Consider the following 20,218-nt stretch of genomic DNA (forward strand, 5'->3'; position numbering starts at 1 on the left):
TATCTATAAACATCATTTAATATATTTGTGAGTTTTGTTCAAATTCACCTCATATCTAACAACAGAATTGAGTTGAAGTGGAAAGACAAAAATATATCCCATGAAATAGTCACTAAAAAGGAGTTCAGGTAGCAATAGTAATATGAAAAAAAATATTTTTACATCAAAATTATTATAGAAATCAAGGATATTGTGTTTTGAAAAAAAAAAGGGGCCATTTTATCATGAAGATGCTACAGTGAAAGACATGTATGAACCAAAAGCAACATCAACAAAATACACGAAGAAAAACACCAACAGGATTAAATGAGGCAATAATCGCTGGAGACTTCAACATAACATTTTCAGTAACAGAAAAACTGGACACAAAGAAGCTCCATGAAAAATGGAAGATTTCAAACAACACTCTACCCAATTGGACTCAAGTGACAGAACATGAAATCAAACAAAATAAATTCTCATCTCCTCCTTAACCATCTCCAGAATAAACGTTAGCCTATAAAGAGAGTCTTAATATATTTCATTTTTTACATCTTAGTTTTTTATTTACTTTGCCTATTGTAATTTTAAATTTTATTCTTTTTTTTGAGCCTGATATTATGTGAATTATCTTTTCTTATCACAAAGGGATGAAACCAGAAATTAATAACAGGAAAACTGAAAAAAAAATCATTAACAGGTAGAAATTAACAATGTGTCCTTCAACGACCACTCAAGAAATAACAAGGAAAAGTAGAAAACAAAAACACAAGACACCAAAGCTTATGGGATACAGTGAAAATGGGGCTGGAAGAGAACTTTACAACTGGAGAGGCCTAAGTTAAAGAAGAAACAAGTACGGCAAATAGCCTAACTTTATACCCCATGAGCCTAGAAAAGAAGGAGGAGCTAGACACAGGGAGAGGGTAACCCAGATTAGAATGAGATAAATAAAGCAGAGAAGTTGCAGACAGCAGAAAAAAAGTCAACAACACCAAAATTAATCAGAATAGCAGAAATCAGTCAGACTGACATGACAATTGAGAAAACACATTACTCAAAAACAGCAAAGAGACTGGTAGCATTGCTTCTGATTTTATAGAAATGAGTCACAAGAGAGGATCGTGAACCACTGAATGGCAAACAAAAATTTGAATAATGGAGAGAAAATGGAGAAATGTGTAAGAACACGATACCTATTAAGATCAGGTAAAAGAACAGAAAAATTGTCCAGACTTATAACTAATGAGTATTCAAAAACCACCTGATAAATCACTAACCCTGGACTGGATGCATTGAGTAGTTTGAGGGTAGTTGATATTCAAATTATATCTGGAATGTTCCTTAAAGTAGTCTTCCATATACTGAAACTAAGAGTCATTTAAAAAAATTTGAATAAAGACAAAATTATAGAGAATTGCCACAAATGTGTGTGTTGAATGGCTACAAGTGAAACCAAACTGTTGGTTTTGAACATGAAGAGCTAATTCAACCTTCCATGTAAGTTCACCCCACACTTTCAATTTTTAATGTAAATGCTGTCTACAAGAAAAATAGAGTTACCTTCAATTGGTTTTCCTTTTCCCACACAATGGACTGAACCAGGGTAAGATAATTCATAAAGAAGGTACACGCCATTGTTAGAGGGATGAAAATATTAGCAAGTTTATGGAAGAAATCATGATGAAAAGCAGGCGTTGGGAATCTCTGAATTAAAAGGCTGGTGTCATTAAAGAGTGCTGTCGCAGCAGCACCGCCATGATGTAGCATGATGGCCTTGTCTAAGGCGTGTTGCATGGCCAGGAACCCTTCACTGATGTACCCTAAATGAGAAAATAAAGATTCTGAGTAAAATGCCTAACAACATCTGAGCTGAACAAAGAAAAACAGTGATTCACGTACAGCCATGCATTGTATATAAGTGTTCTGGCAATGAAGGTGATCTCATACCTTTGTCATCTATGACAAAGTGAGACAGCCACCCTAGCTTGTGTGAACTCACGTTGATGTCCACATGATGAGATGGGAGGTGTCTAGCAATGTCCCTCTGAGGCCTTATGCCCTTGGTAGGTGATGAATGACTAGATGTCAATGAGAAAGAGCAAAGTTAATTTTATCCAGGCTCTTCTCTTGGTCTAAGATCCTGAGCAGTCCCCACAGTTTCTCCACACAAACTCAGAATGAGTCCATCTGCTGTGAATAAAGATAGTATAGCTTTTTCTTCCTCAAGCATTAGGACTTTCTAGTTTCTCTTTCTGGGACAGACAAGAATTTAGAGTAATTTGTTGCACAGAATTCGTGAGAACAAATATATTTGCTTTGTTCCTGATGTTAGGAGGGGAATTCACAATGTTGAAGTGGTAAGCTACACATCTTCCACAGGTGTGCTGTATTGGATAGGGAAAATGTACTTTTATTGGTACCTTTGGGTTAGGGAGTTTGGGGTTAGTTTTTTAAAAATATGTTTTCATGCTGGAAAAATCAATATGATGGAAAATTACAAAAGCAGTACAGAGGGTTTCTGTATGCCATGCATCCTCAAAGGGAGATTGGATCACCCCATGCCATCCTGCATAAACAGAAATATCTCTGTGATGTTGAAATTTCATGAGAGGGAAGGGCTACGTTTTTTAAAGTCCCCAAAGGCTCTTAGAGGGGCAATAAATACAAAGACAGGAAAACTGCTGTTGACCGTGCATCATGCTTCCTTAGCCTCAGATGCTATGCTATCACAGCACAGTTCTCAAAACTAAGAACCTAACACGGGTGCAATACTATGTATAATATGTAAGCTCCATTTGCATTTCATCAAGTGTTTTTCCTCAGTGTTCCTTCTCTGTTCCAGTTTCCTGCACAGAATGATGCATTGCACTTACTTAGTAGACTGACATGCTCTCCTCTCATCTATGGAAACTGCTCATGTTTTTTTTTCCCTCTTTTTTTTTAATCAAAAATAGATATGTTTCCCTCATAGAAAATATCATGATTACTGTTTCCCCTCCCTCTGCTCCTACCAGTCACTCCTCATCTCCCCTCCTATCCAAATCTATACCTTTTGGTAGTCACTCATCAGAAAACATGCTCCTAAGGGGTAATAATAAGATAAGATAAGATAAGATGAGATGAGATGAGATGAGATGAGATGAGATGAGATGAGATGAGATAAGATAAGATAAAACAAAAATGAACACATCAGAATAGAACAAAACAAACAGAGGGAAAGAGCCCAAGAGAAGGCCCAAGAATCAGAGACCCACCCATTCACACATTCAGAAATCCAATAAAAACACTAAACTAGAAGCATGTGTGTGTGTATCTATGTATATATATATATATACACACAAAAGACCCTATATATATATGAAATTCATATATTTATATATGAAAATAAAAATTGAAAATAAGGCAAAATTTTAGAAAAAATAAAAAGCCCTGACATGACATTATAAGACAAAAAAAAAAAAAAACTTCTCCAAAGATGCCGTTGAGTTCATTTTCTGTTGGCCATCTATGGCTGGGCCTGCAGCCTACCCTTAAGAGTAGTTTGTTTTGCCCACAGACTCCTTTATAGGAAACTAAATTTTCATTTGCAAGTGGTTATCAATTGGAGACTGCTTATGGGTTAGGGATGGAGGCATGTGTCCATTTCTCCTTTCCACTCTAAGTCTCCATCTGGTGCAGACCCCTGCAGGCCCCATGCATACTGCCAAGTTTCTGTGAGTTCATATGCATGTCGATCTTGTTGATTTAGAGGGCCTTGATTTCTTGGTGCCCTCCATCCCCTCTGTCTTTTACACTCATTCTACTTCTTCTTCCACGGAGTTCCTTGAGCCCTGAGGTGAGGGATTTGATAGAGATGTCCCATTTAGAGCTGAGTATCCCAAGGTTTCTACTTCTGCATGATATCTGTCTGTGGGTCTCTCTGTATTTGTTCCTATCTGCTATAGGAGGAAGCTTCTCTGATTGGCAGAGCAGGGCATTGATCTATGAGTATAGCAGGAGGTCATTAAGAATTATGTGAGTAGTATTTTGTTTTGTCATAAGTTCCTAGGCTATCTAGTCTTGGGTTCTTGGTCACTCAAGCAGTGCTGGGTATAGATTTTATCTCCTGGACTGGGCCTTAAGTCAAATCAGATAGTGGTTGGTTACTCCTACAGGCTTTGTGCCACCATTGTACTAGCATATCCTGTAGTCAGGACACCATTGTAGATCAAACAGTCTGTGACTGGGTGGCAGTTTACATTTCTCCTTTGGTGGTGTTAACTGTAACTTCCTGTACCAAAAGTGCTACCACGTAGGAGTGAAGGCTCTATGTAGGCATCAGCTTGACTTATCCATGTTCAATGAGTTGCATAAGTGTAGTCTTCAACAATGGGGTTTGCCTTAAGTTTGTGGAGAGCAACCTGTAGTCTTAATAACAGCCTTGGTAGTTTAAGGGTTCCCATGGGACCCCTTTGGCCAACATCTGAAATAGAGGTAACCAAAGTCTGGTACTGGAAACTTCATTTGATGACAAGAGATGTCCAGTTGGGGTTCTGTCTCCACATTATTTGGTGACTTTATTTAGATCACCTTCATATATATATATATATACACATATATATATATATGTATATATATATATATATATATATACACATACATGAAGGCTTCTACTGTATTAGGTTTCCATACCACCCCTCAAACAGCCCTTACTTTTTAGCTGTCTTTTCCTATATTCCCTTCCCTTTTTCCCCATTTGCATCCCCTTCTCCAGCTGATCTTCCTGTTCCAGTCCCACCCTCATCCATCCATAAATATCTATTCTATTTCCCTTTCCTAGGGAGCTCTATCGATCTATCTTTACTTCCCTAGTTCCTCCATGGGACTATGGATTGTAGCTTGGTCATCACTGAGTTAACAGTTAATATCCCCATATAAGCAAATACATAACATATTTGTCTTTCTGGGTCTGAGTTACCACACTCAGGATGATTTTTTTTTCTAGTTCCACATACTTACCTGTATAAATGAGCAGCAATGAATATGGTGTAGCAAGTGTCTCCATGGTAGGATGAAGCATCCTTTAGTTATATGCCCAAGATTGGGAGAGCAACTGCCATACTGATTTCCATAGTGGATATACAAGCACATTCCAGCCAACAAAGATGAATGTTCCTTAACTCCACATCCTTGCCAGCATGAGCTGTCACTTGTTTATTGGCCTTAGCCATTCTGATGAGTGTAAGATGAAATCTCAAAGTAGTTTTGATTTGCATTTCCATGATGGCTAAAGGTGTTGAAGATTTCTTTAGGTGTTTCTCAGCCATGTGAGTTTCCTCTTTTGAGAATTCTTAAAATTGGGTTATTTGTTTTCTTTATATCCAGTTCCTTAAGAACTTTATATATTTTGGATATTAGCCCTCTATCAGATGTGTAGATGGTAAAAATATTTTGCCATTTGTAGGCTGTCACTTTGTGCAAATGGTGGTGTCTTATTCTGTATAGAAGCTTTTCAGTTTCGTGAGGTCCCATGTATTAATTGTTGATCTTAGTGCCTGTGGTAACAGTGTTCTGTTCAGAAAGTCATCCCCTATGCCAATGAGTTCAAGGCTCTTGGCCACTTTCTCTTCTCTCAGGTTCAGTGTATCTGGTTTTATGTTGAGGTCTTTGATACACTTGGAGTTAAGTTTTTTTTCAAAGTGATAGATATGACTCTATTTGGATTCTTCTATGAGCAACCATCCAGTTTGACCAGCATCATTTGTTAAAGATGCTGTCTTTTTTCCAGTGTGTATTTCTGGCTTTTTTTTTTTAATAAAAAATTGTGTCTTCATAGGTGTGTTGATTTGTATCTGAGTCTACAATTCAACTCCATTGATGAACATGTCTGTTTTTTGTGCCAATACCATGTTGCTTTTATTACCATAGCTCTGTAGTACAACTTGAGATCAGGGATGGTGATAACTCTAGCAGTTCTTTAATTATTCAATATTGTTTTAGCTGTCCTGGGTTTTGTATTTCCTATGAAGCTGAAAATTGGCCTTTTGAGATTTGTGAAAAATTGTGTTGGAATTTTGATGGGAATTGCATTCAATCTGTTGATTGCTTTTGGTAGGATGGCCATTTTTACTATATTAATACTACTGATCAATAAGCATGGGAAATACTTCCATATTCCGATGGCTTCTTCAAGGCTTTTTTCATACAAGTCTTTCACTTGCTTTGTTAGAAATACCTCAGATATTTTATATTATTTGAGGATATTGTAAAAGGTGTTATTTCCCTGATTTCTTTCTCAGACCATTTGTTGTATGTGTATAGGATGGCTACTGATTTTTGTAAGTTAATTTTATATCTAGTTATATTGCTGAAAGCATTTATCAACTGTAGGAGTTTCCAAGTGGATTTTTTAGGGTACTTATGTATACTATCATATCATCTGCAAATAAAGATACTTCTTCCTTTCCAATTTGTATCCCTTTGATCTCCTTTAGTTGTCTTATTGCTCTAGCTAAGACTTTAAGTACTATATTGAATAGGTATGGAAAGAGTGGACACCCTTGTCTCATTCCTGATTTTAGTGGAATTGCTTTGAGTTTCTCTCCATTTAAGTTGATGTTAGCTATAAGCTTGTAAACTATAATTATTATGTTGAGGTAAATCCTATGTATCCCTGATCTTTGCAAGACTTCTATCATGAAAGGGTGTTGGATTTTGTCAAAGACCTTTTCTGCATCTAATGAGATGATCATGTGGTTTTTGTCTTTTAGTTTGTTTATATGGCTTATACTATATAAATTTATATATGTTGATCCATCCCTGCATCTCTGGAATGAAGCCTACTTGATCATGGTGGATGATTTTTTAATGTGTTCTTGGATTCAGTTTGCAAGTATTTTACTGAGAATTTCTGCATCTAAGTTCATAAGGGAAACTGGTCTGTAATTCTCTTTCTTTGTTGGGTCTTTATGTGGTTTGTGTATCATGGCCATCTATGGTGATATTTTAATTGTACTGAAATGTGATTTTATTTGTATGTTAATAGATAAAGTTGCCTGGGGGTCAGAGCTAATAGCAAGCCATAGCAGAAGCTGGACGGTGGTGGTGCACGCCTTTAATCCCAGCTCTTGGGAGGCAGAGCTAAGCGGATCTCTGTGTGTTCAAGGATACAGCCAGCATGGAGACACACGCCTTTAATCTCAATACCAACCATAGATGACCTGGAGATCTGTACAGACAGGCAGTGACGAGGAGGTCATGTGGTTGGGTTTACAACCAATGAGAAGGCAGATTAGAAAGTCTATAAAAAAGACAAACAGACAGGAAGTAGCTCTCTTGCTGAGAAGGACAGAAGCGACAGTGAAGGGTAAGGTTTTTAGCTCTTAGCTATTGCTCTAACCTCTTGGGCTTTCATCTTTGCATTGGCTCTGTGTTTCTTATTTAATAAGACGGCTACACCTACAGCCATCATATTTTATGGCCTCATAAAATGAATGAGCAATGTTCTTTCTGGTTCTATTGTGTGGAATAATTTGAGGAGTAGTGACGCTAACTCTTTTTCGAAAGTCTGATATAATTCTGCATTAAACCATCATGCCCACTTGGGCGGTGGTGGCACATGCCTTTAATCCCAGTATTCGGGAGGCAGAGGCAGAGGCAGATGGATCTCTGAGTTAGAGGCCATCCTGGTCTACAGAGTAAATTATAGGACAGCCTGAGCTACACAGAGAAACTCTGGAGAGAGAGAGAGAGAGAGAGAGAGAGAGAGAGAGAGAGAGAGAGAGAGAGGAAGAAAAGAAAAGAGAAAATAAAATAAAATAAAATGAGAAAACCCATCAAGCCCTGGGCATTTTTTAGTTGAGAGACTTTTAATGACTGTCTATTTCACTAGGTAATTATAGGTATGTTTAAGTTGTTTATTTGACCTTGATTTGACTTTGGTAAGTGGTACCTATTAAGAAAATTATCCATTTTTTAAGATTTTCCAATTTGGTGGAGGACAAGTTTTTAAAGTATGTTCTTTTGAGTCTTTGGTTTTGCTCAGTATCTGTTGTTATATCTCCCTTTTTTCTGATTTTATTAATTTAGATATTCTCTCTCCCTATTTTAGTTAGTTTGGATAAGGGTTGGTCTATCTTATGTTGTTGATTTTCTCAAAGAACCAACTCTTTATTTCGTTGATTCTTTGTATTGTTCTTTTTGTTTCTATTTTATTGATTTCAGCCCTCAGTTTGATTATTTCTTGCCATCTACTCCTTTAGGGTGTGATTTCCTCTTTATGTTCTAGAGCTTTTAGATGTGCTGTTAAGTTGCATGAGATCTCTCCAGCTTTTTTTTTTAATATAGGCACTTATTTCTGTGATTTCCTCTTAGCACTGCTTTCATTATGTCCCATAAGTGGATATGATGTATATTTATTGTCATTCAACTCTAGGAAGTCCTTAATTTCTCTATTTATGTCTTGACCCATTTTTCATTTAGTAGAGAGTTATTCAGTTTCTGTGAATGTTAGCTTTCTGTTGTTTCTTTTGTTGATATCCATCTTTAATTCTTGGTGGTCTGATCGGGTTCAGGGAATTATTTCAGTTTGCTTGTATCTGTTGTTTGCTTTGTATCTGAGTATGTGATCCATTTTGGAGGAAGTTCCATGAGGCACAGAGAAAGTATATTCTCTTGTGTTTGGGTAAAACGTTCTAAAAATATCTGTTCGGTCCATTTGGTTTATAATGTCTATTAGCTCCAGCATTTCTCTGTTTAGTTTTTGTCTGGATGACCTGTCTACTGGTGAGAGTGGTTATTGAAATCTCCCACTATCCATGTGTGAGGGTCAAAATGTGATTAAAGCTATAATAGTGTTTCATTTACAAACTTAGATGCCCTTATGTTTGGGGCGCAGATATTTTTTTTTTTTTTTTTTTTTTTTTTTTGGTTTTTCGAGACAGGGTTTCTCTGTGTAGCTTTGCGCCTTTCCTGGAACTCACTTGGTAGCCCAGGCTGGCCTCGAACTCACAGAGATCCGCCTGGCTCTGCCTCCCGAGTGCTGGGATTAAAGGCGGGCGCCACCACCGCCCGGCGTTAGGGCGCAGATATTAAGAATTGAAATGTCACCTTGGTAAATTTTTCCTTTGATGAATATGTAATGTCCTTCCCTATCTCTTCTGAAGTTTGTTTTGCTAGATATTAAAATGGCCATACCAGCTTGCCTCTATCAATCAATCAATCTATCTATCTATCTATCTATCTAAAACAATAATAATCAAAAAAATGAAGATATCAGTTTGAGAGTGGGGGCAATGGGAGGGGTTGGAGGGACCTTACCTGAAAGGGGTGGGAGGGAGAAAAGGGACGGGGAAAAGTAATGTAATTCTATTTTAATTTAAACTGTATTAAAATTAATTAATTAATTGATTGATTAAACACTTTTCATCACAGGAGTGAAGAAACATGAATCAGCCCATCTTACAATGCAATGAGATAATAAGATAAGTAGGTTAAACATCTACTCACCAGGACTGCCTCCATCTTCATCAAATAGGTTTCTGGGTCCCTCAAGATGCCCAGGCGGAAAGAGAAAGCTTGTAAACCAGCTGTGCTCTTGAAAATATGCACTAGCCTTCCTGTTCTTTTTAATATTACTAAAACGCAGGTGATATTTTACCTAAGAGGAGCAATAGAAACAAATTATATATATAAGAAAAACATGGCAAGAATCAGAAACAAATGGCAAAGTGTATCAGGAATATGAAATTCTGAGGGTATATAGATGAGTATCTGAGTAGGTTCTGGACTTCAGAAAGTGACAGCAAACCTGTCATGTGGCACATCACGTGTGAGATATTTTTGAAGTGTCAAAAACAGTTAGATTTTTGCTGTGGGTTTGTAGTAAGCAAGCGCAGCAGGAACTCACGAATATAATGAATGCATTTTCCCTAGGAGGAAGTCTGACAAGCATACTGAAATGAGATATTCCAAGAGGGAGTATTAATTTACATTTCCTGTATGTTAGCCAACTATTCCCAAAGACAAATCTCTTCCTTTCCTAAAAGTGGTTGAGGAGGACAGAGAAGGAAGGAGTTAAGATAGAAATGTGGAAAGTTGCATAATCCCTGAAAGAAAAGATCACTAATCTTAGAGAGCTGAGTAAACTTCAGGGTACATTATGTTAGGCCAAAAAAAAAAAAAAAAAAACCTCTCTGAGACAAACAAACAGATAATTGTAAGAGTCAGACCAGAGAAATGGGTTAGATTAGCAGGGACAGGCAGGTGTGAGTAACTAACCATATGTTCAAGTTTCAATACAAACATTTGAGGCATTACTCCACATTTAAGGACAGCTACTGCTTCTGGGAGAGTTCGTGTCCTAGTCAACGATATATTTACTCATGGGAAGTTCAAATTTGGTGATCATGGTGTGTTTAGAATACTTGGGGGAGGGTGGAAGAGGCTGCGGGGTTAGGAGACAACGTGGAGCCTAGCAGAGGAAGGCAAGCAGGTAGACAGGACTGGGGAGACTGAGATGAAGGCGGAAGAGGGGAGTTTTGAAGCTGCACTGGAAACATTTCTATACACTGATGAGCCTACATCAGCTCTCAAGGAGCCAATAACTTGAGGGGGGTGACGAGTAGAAGCACCAAAGGGACAAAACAGAATGAAGAGAAAACTCCCTGCAGGCCCCACATTGACAGCTGCTTGTACCTTGAACACAGAATTTTGGCTCTATACACATCTACATTCTATACTTTGTTCATTTCCCCCAGTACCAGGGACATTAAATTCAAAACATTGTCTATGTCTCTCTTCTTGGGTGCAGTTACCAGAATCATCCCCAGTGTTTGTAAATGTTCTATTTCTAATTCAGTGTGGCTTGGTTGAATACATGTTGTGGTGGTTTGAAAGAAAATGCCCCCCAAAGGGAGTGGCACTATTAGGAGGTGTGGCTTTGTTGGAGTAGGTATGGCCTTGTTGGAAGAAGTGTGTCACTGTGGAGGTGGGCTTTGAGGTCTCATATATATTCAAGATCCCGTCCAGTGTGACAGTTCACTTCCTGTTGCCTGCAAGATATAGAATTCTCAGCTACTTTTCCAGCACTGTGTTTGCCTGCATGCTGCCATACTCCAGCCGCCATGCTCCCTGCCATGATAATAGTGGACTAAACCTCTAAAACTGTAAGCCTCCACCTCAATTAAATGTTTCCCTTTGCTATTGTTATGGAGTCTCTTCATAGCAATAGGAACCCTAACTAAGACACATGTGTACTCAACTACCATTTAGTTCCTTGAGGAATAGGATCTGTCCTTGACCATGCAAAAAGTTCTTAAAACTTCTGTCTTGAAATTCCATTTGAATATTCACTTATTACTCTGCATCTACCTGTGATCCTTACCCAATGGAAAGGGGGCATTCTTAGCATTTGTGAAGATACACTCACTTTATCATAGCAAGCTTTTTGACCTAGGAAACATGTGCTTACTCCAGCAGCATCAGCAGGAAGGATACATGCTGCTGCCACCTTGGACACAGCAGCAGAAGTAATATCCTTACCTGTCTGTATTTCCCAAGACCCCAGTTTGTGGAGAAGGCCTGGAAGGCAGTAAATACAATCCTTTCCTCCTTAGCACAGTAATAGACACTGGAATTAGTGAGAATTGGACCTAAATCCATGCTGTGGTCAAGGGGCAAGTTATTCTCTTAATTATTAAATGCATATGTGTGGTTCATTAACTCCAGAAATCAGAAGTACAGCTATGAGGCTTCTCTTTTAAAAACTTTTATTTTATTTTTAATTATGTATATTTGTATGTTTCTGTAGAGGGGTATATATACATATGGGTGTGTCAGATCTCTTGGAGCTGGAGTTACAGGTGGTTATAAACTGCCCAGTGTGAGTGTTAAGAATTGAACTCAGGTCCTCCGGAAAAGCATTACACTATGATTTCTTTTCCACTGAGCCACCTCTCCAGCCCCCAGCCACAGACGTCTGTGGAGAACTGTCTCACCTTCTTTGGCAGGGGGTCATTACTGTTTGTGAAGCTGTGGTCAAACACAATGGCAGCCAGAACATTTTTAGAGTTGATGGTTGACCTCATGTAGTCTTCAAAATCACTTTCTGAAGAAAACCCTGTAACTGTAGAGAGAGGAAAAGTTTAGAAAAGCAGAGTGAATGACAGCGCTTCCTACCCGTAAGATAGGAGCCATGAACACTTGCTGAAGTAAGCTGGGTGATCCAAGTGTCCCAGTGCTACGGAAGTTCCAGGTTGAGGAGAAATTAGGGGAAAGGTGTTATGCCATGGTTTCATAATATTTTAATATCTAAATTAAAAATACACATGATTTTAATGTTTGAGGTGAGTATATTTCAGTAATTGAGATTTTCAATCAATGAATTGAACTTTGAAATTCAACCTGATTGACCTTAGAAAAGGTGTAATTTATATTTTCCTAAGTCAAAAAATTTAGTCATGCAGTATACAGTACGTTTGTGCATAGTCTATTGTATACCCTAAAGATTTCCCTAGAATTGCATGGTTGATGTAAACGGAACGTCAAAGATTCAACAGCTGCTGCAGGGAAAACCATGTTCCATGTAGTTTTACTCCTCAGACTGCAATGCTTTATTGGTGTAATTTTTCCTCCAGCGAATCCCTGATTCTCAAGACATGCAATAAAAGCTCCACCGTCGACTCTATTGACGGTGCTGGCTGCCGTTCTCAACGGAGGTGTTCTCTCCTACTTCAGAGTTCCCACTCTCAAAACACACTCTCCTCCACACTTGCCTCCTGTGCTTCTGGCAGTCACTGTTTCTCTATCTCACCAGAACTATCATGAAGCCAGTTCCCTCAGCTAATTTTCTCCATTCATTTCTGTAAGCAAACCCATAAACAAAAAACCAGTCCAGTCTAAAGAATTCTCCATCATCTCAGCCTGTATTTTCTATCCAGTAAACATAGGAAACCTTGCTTGAGTTCACCCTTTGAAAGGCCTGCATTTAAGTGAGTATGGTGGCTGAGTATTCATTTATGTTTGCATAAAAAAGAGTCACTCCTGTGCTGTTCGGAAAACAAAGGTATAGTTAGCCATGCTCTAAGAAAGAAGGTAGGGTGAGGTTACAGATTTAGGAGCTGACTCTGATTCTGATGCTCCTGAGGCAGAGGAGTTGGACTGTATGCTATTTAAAGAGAGAACAGTATTAGAGGGAAGTCCACAAAATTTCTAATAGTATTTGCCTCCATGAGAAACGGGAGAAATTGGTCTGAGAGTGTGAAGGTAAGTGAGGAAGTGGAAACTTAAAATAATTCTACATAGCTCCTCTACCAATACGCGGTGGTCTGGACATGCTTTGAGCATGTCCCCCAAAGGCCTATGAGTGTGTAGCTCCATTGTCGTTGTCACAACTTGGAGGAGGTAGAAGCTTGAAGAGGTGTGTGTGGAAAGTATTTGAGTCATTGGAGGGACTGCTCTGGGGAAGGGTTAAGGATGCTTTTGCAGGGCCCAGGTTAGCTCCTGTGTGAGAAGGTGGTTAGAAAAGAGCTGGCCTGGACCTGCTTTGTATATCTTGTAGCCTCCTGTCTCTCCCTGTGATCTCTCTCTATCAAATGTGCTTCCATCACAATGCCGTCAATTACAGTGTGATATAGCCAAGATGGTCCCCAGGTGGGGGCTGAACAGATGGGGACACCAATCTTGTTCTTTTTGCCTCCAAAACTGGGTGTTAAATAAACTTCTTTTCTTTATATGCCACCTGCCTCAGGTACTTTTTTATATTTAAATAAAATGGACTCAGATATAATCTTCTAGGGATTGTGCAATAATGTTTTAAATAACTGACCTCAAATTTAGAATAAAGACGTATTTATCCTGTATGTACCTGCTGTACACAGCAATACTCCTGATGTTATTCTTGCCCAGAGTTTAAAAACTCATTCAGAAACAATGAGGACTTGGCATCACAGAGCTGGATAATAACTTGGAAAACATCAATTGATCATCCAATGCTAAAATATTACTTTGTTTTTTGGGAGGGTTATAGAAAAAAATTTATATGAACTTAACTTCAAGTTTAACCAACTTTATAATAGTATACTTAGAAAGCTGACCCTTGGTTATGAGGATATCCTGTAGTATTTTGTGTGGAAGATAATTGTCCACTTAAAAAGATAATTTTTTCCTAAAATAATTAAATAATATGCTTTTTTTAAAATAATGAAAATCTTAAACTAACCTTTCATATGGACATTTAAATCCCTTTTCACATTTTCAATAATATTCTGTACCACGATGCTGTTGGCAGGCACATAAGCCAGTTCCCAAGGATGAGAATAAGTGGTGAAGACTTGGATGAAGGAAGGAACATTACTGACCAGTTGAACAGGATAATGGAAAGATTCCATCTTCTTTACAGCAAGAAGTTTGCGGGCTACCAAAAGTATAACACTGCATACAAACATCAGGATTATTTCGAAAACCAAAGCCCTAAACTTCCGCCTCTAAAAATGAAAGAACAATACCATTAGTTTTTCCAAGAGGTCAATGACTGAACAAATGGTAATTTGTATGTATTAAGTTAATAATATACTTCATTCAGACTACATAGATGACCAATAGGCCAGGCTTCACTCTGGGAGAGACAAAACTTCATAGACTGTAATTGTTCTCTCTCCCATGTAACATTCTGCTATGACCTCACTCTGTGTAGAGTCTATGTTTGGAATAGATAGCCCCAGCCCTGGAACAGAGAAGAGTAAAACTGTAAATTAAAAGGCAGTGACTGCGATGTGAGAATCACCCTTTACTATCTCTGAGCTGTTGCAACAATACTATGCAGAGTTCAACTTACCTTTAAAGTAAAGTTCTTCCACAGTAGAATCAAAAGCTTTTGGGACTCCAGTGAAGCCATTCCTCTGAACTGAGTGGGAGTTCAACTCTGGAGGAAGAAAATATGTTTTTCAGAGAAAAGAAAATTAAGATTATCTGAATCTTCAGATATGTGTGTTTCATTTGGAACACCCATTGTAGGTCAGGAAATCTGGGGGGGGGGGAGGGGAGGAGTTTCAACAGGCAAGAGAGACAACTGGATGGTATAAAGACAAGGGGGGGGGAAATAATGGATTAGGAAGTGTTAAATTTGGGTAGAGGATGGGAGGGCAAGATAAAGGAGGTAATATAGGGAGAGATAAATAACTCCAAAGACCTTTAGGAAATTCATATGAAAACCTACCTATTACTTTAGAAGCATACACACACACACACACACACACACACACACACACACACACACACACAGAGAGAGAGAGAGAGAGAGAGAGAGAGAGAGAGAGAGAGAGAGAGAGAGAGAGAGAGAATTAAAATGGAATCATCTTTAATGCCCCACTAGATACCACAAGCTAACTAAAATTCCAATACCAAGAATGGGTTACCTCTTTTGGAGTTGTTGGCCAGTGAGGGACCATAGACTTCCCCCTAAGCATCAAAGGCTATTGCCAATTCTACACTCCAGAACTTGGCTGTAAGACCATAATTCTGAAGACACTGCACACTTGAGTCAGAGGACATGAAAAAAAAATCAAGTTAGTTTTCACTGGAAGTTTCATCCCTAACTACCTAGCTTTTGTGGTGCCAGAAGATGCTATTGGTGCTACCGAATTAAAAGTTATCATCAGTCTCACCTAGCTCTGAACTTTGTGAACTACAGTAATGGCTGACCTGGTAAGACATGCCCACTGGTACAACAGTAACCATAAATGTTATGGCTGATTTAAGGAAGATAAAACCTATACCCATCACAATTATCAGGGCCAAGAACCCTGAGCTTAGATAGATCATGGACCCTCAGGGAGAACCTATTACTGTTATTCTGCTAAATGGACATAGTATTAAACTGACTACTAATGGCCTTTCATTATACCAATATCTTATTAATCCATCTCCCAATCTTCATCAGACAAACATCTCCTTGCAGGAAATAGTAACTAACACAGAAACCTACAAATGATCAAAGTCCAGAGAATAAGAGACTGCAGAATGCTTAGTCCTACATGGGCCATCCATATCATATACACTACCCCCAAAAGATCAGGGAGCCTTGTGGAAGAGGGGACAGAAAGAGTGTAAGAATCAGAGGTACTGCACATGTCTTCTGGACATGACAGGGCATCCGTACATAGGAACTCATAGTAGTTATGACAACATGCCCAGGACCTGAGAAAGTGAAAGCTAGATCAAATCCCAACATGGAGAGGGGGAGGTGTGGTGGTATTGTGTCCCCCAATATATTGTGCACCCTAATAAACTTATCTGGGGTCAGAGAACAGAACAGCCACTAGACATAGAGGCCAGAAAATAGTGGCACACACACCTTTAATCCTATCACTTGGAAGGCAGAGATCCATCCGGATCTCTGTGAGTTCAAAGCCACACTGGAAACCACCAGGCATGGTGACTCACGCCTTTAATCCCAAGAAGTGATGGCAGAAAGCAGAAAGGTATATAAGGCATGAGGACCAGAAACTAGAAGCCTTTTTACGCTTTTAGCTTTTAGCAGCAGTTCAGCTGAGATCCATTCGGATGAGGATTCAGAGGCCTTCAGTCTGAGGAAATAGGATCGGCTGAGAAGTTGGTGAGGTGAGGTTAGCTGTGGCTTGTTCTGTTTCTCTGATCTTTCAGCGTTCACCCCAATACCTGGCTCCAGATTTATTTTTTATTAATAAGACCTTTTAAGATTCATGCTACAGGGAGGTGAACACAAAGTCCCACACCTATCCAACTAGGTGTTGGTAAATGATATGATGTGGCAGAGGGAGAGTTTCCTTCAGGAGTGTGGCCCCTGCTACATCAACCATACTCCAGTGGAAGATCACACACCCAAAAATATATGGGCGGCAGAAACTGCTCAGTTAATTTTTTTAAAAAAATAAAAGATGACAAAGTCGAGTGACTAGGGAAAGGGAGGAGTTGGTGGAGGAGGCAAATATGATCTGAACACATTGCACAAAATTCTCAAAGAACTAATAAAAAGTTTTAAAGCAAAAAATATATTATCTAGCAGCATGTGGCTTTTGGACAAGGAAATTACTTAAATTGTATTCATTTAATTTTCTAATACAGTTTTAAAATAACCAATCATTTGGGATAGCCGAGTAGTTATATATTCCTACATTTTAATGTGTCTGGCATCTGTGGAGATCCTAATATCTACAAAATGCCATGCTCAGAACAAAGATTAATTAGTTATTCAAGTTTCACGTATGAGAGTAACTAACAACAATCACAATGCTAATTGGGGAATGGTTTGTAATGGACTGAACATCTATGTTTATGTCCCTACCAAACTCATATGTTAAATCTTAACAGCAGAGATGATGTTGTTTGGAAATGGGGATTTTGAGGGGTGATATAAATGGGATTGGTGTCCGTATATTAAGCCCCGAAGACAACCTCTCATCTCATCCCTCTGTCATGTGAGCACATAAAGACATTATAGCTGCCTGTGAGTCAGGAAAGGGACTTCCCAAGACACTGAATCTGCTGGCCCTCTCATTTCAGACATTCCAGCCTCCAAAACCTCACCGAAAGGTTCTGCAGTTTATAAGCCATCTAGCTTATGGATTTTGTTATAGCAGCCAAAATGAACTATGGGGAGATTAATTCTTAAATTTAATGACTATTTTATCTATCATATGCTTACACTAGGTACACATGTATAATTGGGAAAAATGAAATCCATTCCTCATGGAATGGATGGCATGGCAGGTACTGACATTAAAACCGCAGCTCTTATCTTAACAGGAATAAGAGACAGTTTATTCTGGAGCCATTATGAGTGGCCGTGGCCCAGGAACACAGATTTTGGTTACTCCAAATTCCATGTTCCTATGTGGTGGTAGTTTCACAGGGTTTTTATAATTTCACAGAACAGTGAAAGTCATACATCAAGGCAACTTTAAAATACATTGGGGTACATCAGAGAGGCGGGTACAATGAGATGGGGGAGCTGTTTTTATAGGCCCCAGATGCTGTCTGATGACATCCTGAGCTCTTGATGGGAGGAAGCTAGTGTTCTGCTAAGTCAATAGCTTCTAAATGTTCTTATTTATTATCATGAGGTATCAGTTCAGATACAGAACGGGGCAAGGAATGACTGTTCCTGAAGGCTAAAACTAGCCCCAGATAAAGAAATTACCTTCTGCACCTACAGAATTCCAGACTCTCCATAGCACTGAAATTCCAGTTGGTCCATCAGTCTCTGCAGACAGAGACTCCTTCCTGGAGGTTGTTGTTGCTGTTGCTCACAGCCGACACAGCTTCTGCTCAGGGATTGCCATTCACTTGGGCAATGATCAGTACCTCCTTATCTGCAATCAGGCTGTTTGGGTCCAACGCTGGACCACCGACAGCACGACCTTGCACAACTGACAGAAATTTGGGGGGAGGCGGCTCCGAGGAGAAGAGCTGGAGCTCACAGCCATAAAGGAGAGTCATTAGATTAAAGCTTCATTTAATCTTAAGGAAAGTGAGGATGAACCTGAGGGAGATTGTCAATTACAGGGACTGTAATCCAAATTCAGGCACAGCAATCAGATCAGGAGCCTTGTCAGCATGTGCATACACACACAAACACAAATATTCTCTGGGAAAATGATGTCTGAGTAAAGGACATAATATTTTGGAATATAATAACAAAATATAAATAACCATAACATTACTTTTTTTTTTTTTTTTTAGTATTTAGTTTTAGGGTTTCTCTGTGTAGCTTTGCGCCTTTCCTGGAACTCACTCTGTAGACCAGGCTGGCCTCGACCTCACAAAGATCCGCCTGCCTCTGCCTCCCGAGAGCGGGATTAAAGGCGTGTGCCACTACTGCCTGGCAAATAACCATAGTATTACTAGAAAAATCTTCACTACTGTTTTTAAATAATTATTTATTATTATTACTATGTATATGCATCACATGGCCAAAAACAAAAGTTAAAAATAAAATCAAATACATCCCAAGCAAATGGAAACCAAAAGAGTACAGAAGTAGCTGTGTTGGTTAATTTCAACCACTCAGGAGGCTGAGACAGGCGCTAATGGAGACTGAGCTTGCATCATGTATCTTTTCTGACGACAGTGTTATGAAACTTTGATATAAATAACAGGAAGTACTTTTAGAAAGTCCAACAGATACATTTGGAAATTAAGACAGCATACTTCTCATGAACAAAGGTGTCAATGACATTTTTTAAAAAGTGATTATTGATAACTTGAGACAAGGAAATAGGGACAACGTACCAAACTTACAAGAGGCAGCAAAAATCACTCTACCAGGAAAGCTTAGAGGGTTAAAACTCACACCCCAGACTCTCAGATAAACAACCTGCCAACACACCAGGGAACTAGACTAACAGGAATAAAACTAACTGAGCACAAAGCTGAAGCTCAGGGGCCATCGCATCCAAACCCCTGCAGTCCAAATGTCTCGCTAGTCTGTGTTCCAGGTGAAGGAAAAAGTTCTTTCTTTCGAGACAAGGTCTCACTGTATAGATTTGATCTACAACTCTAGGGACACTGATGGAGCATCCTGCCCCTTCACTTTTAACCTCCTGTGACCTTACACCCTGAGCTGTGGTCCTGGCATCCCCATTCCTTATATAAAGGGGAGGGGGTGGGCGGGGAGGGAAGAGAGAGAGGGGGAGAGAGAGAGAGAGAGAGAGAGAGAGAGAGAGAGAGAGAGAGAGAGAGAGAGAGACAGAGAAAGAGAAAGAGAAAGGGAAACTGAGCATCTGAAAGCAGTGTCAGAGCAGGGAACACAAGGGAAGGCTGGAAGGACTCACCACTACCGCTCCAATTCAGCAACTTCAACCACTAGCACCTTTTCCACTGAAAACACCAGACCGCCTAGTTGGGGAGAATCATCCTGCACACAGCACTTTAGCCAACCCTCTTGCAGGGCAGTGCTCTCCTTCCCAAGGTTGTGGCCTGGGCCTCCAGCAAACCAATTCAAAGTACAGACGTGGGCGGACCCAAAGTCACGTGCCAAGTGCGGTGAACGGTCAAGGAGAGTCAGGTGCCGGGGAGAAGACCGAGGCACGCGCTGAGGGAGGAACAGGGGATGGGTTGGGAGTAGCTGCAGCCAGCAAACAGGACCACGGAGCATATGCCACGACCATAAGTTTCTCCTGCTCCCCAACTTCATTAGTACAGGGGGAAATGGTATGTGAGGGGTGGTGGGAAGCTTCAGATATGCACAGTAGCTGGTGAGGGGCCACTAGGGGCGCCAGAC

The 20,218-nt window shown here is 39.5% G+C and overlaps 1 protein-coding gene across 1 annotated transcript in view; it reads right to left on the bottom strand.

Moving 5' to 3' along the window:
* LOC131914954 (phospholipid-transporting ATPase ABCA3-like) overlaps positions 1-19,990 on the bottom strand; it is an 89,770-nt gene extending 69,780 nt beyond the window's left edge. The window contains exons 1-6 of the mRNA XM_059267776.1: positions 19,770-19,990; positions 14,795-14,881; positions 14,180-14,444; positions 11,958-12,085; positions 9,469-9,619; positions 1,543-1,802 (exon numbers count right to left, since the gene is read on the bottom strand). Coding sequence (XP_059123759.1) covers positions 1,543-1,802; positions 9,469-9,619; positions 11,958-12,085; positions 14,180-14,444; positions 14,795-14,854 — 864 coding nt within the window. The 5' untranslated portion in view covers positions 14,855-14,881; positions 19,770-19,990. The remainder of the gene's footprint in view (positions 1-1,542; positions 1,803-9,468; positions 9,620-11,957; positions 12,086-14,179; positions 14,445-14,794; positions 14,882-19,769) is intronic.
* Positions 19,991-20,218: the final 228 nt, after the last annotated feature.

Source organism: Peromyscus eremicus, chromosome 1 (genome assembly GCF_949786415.1).
Source record: "Peromyscus eremicus chromosome 1, PerEre_H2_v1, whole genome shotgun sequence".
NCBI classification, from domain to species: domain Eukaryota; kingdom Metazoa; phylum Chordata; class Mammalia; order Rodentia; family Cricetidae; genus Peromyscus; species Peromyscus eremicus.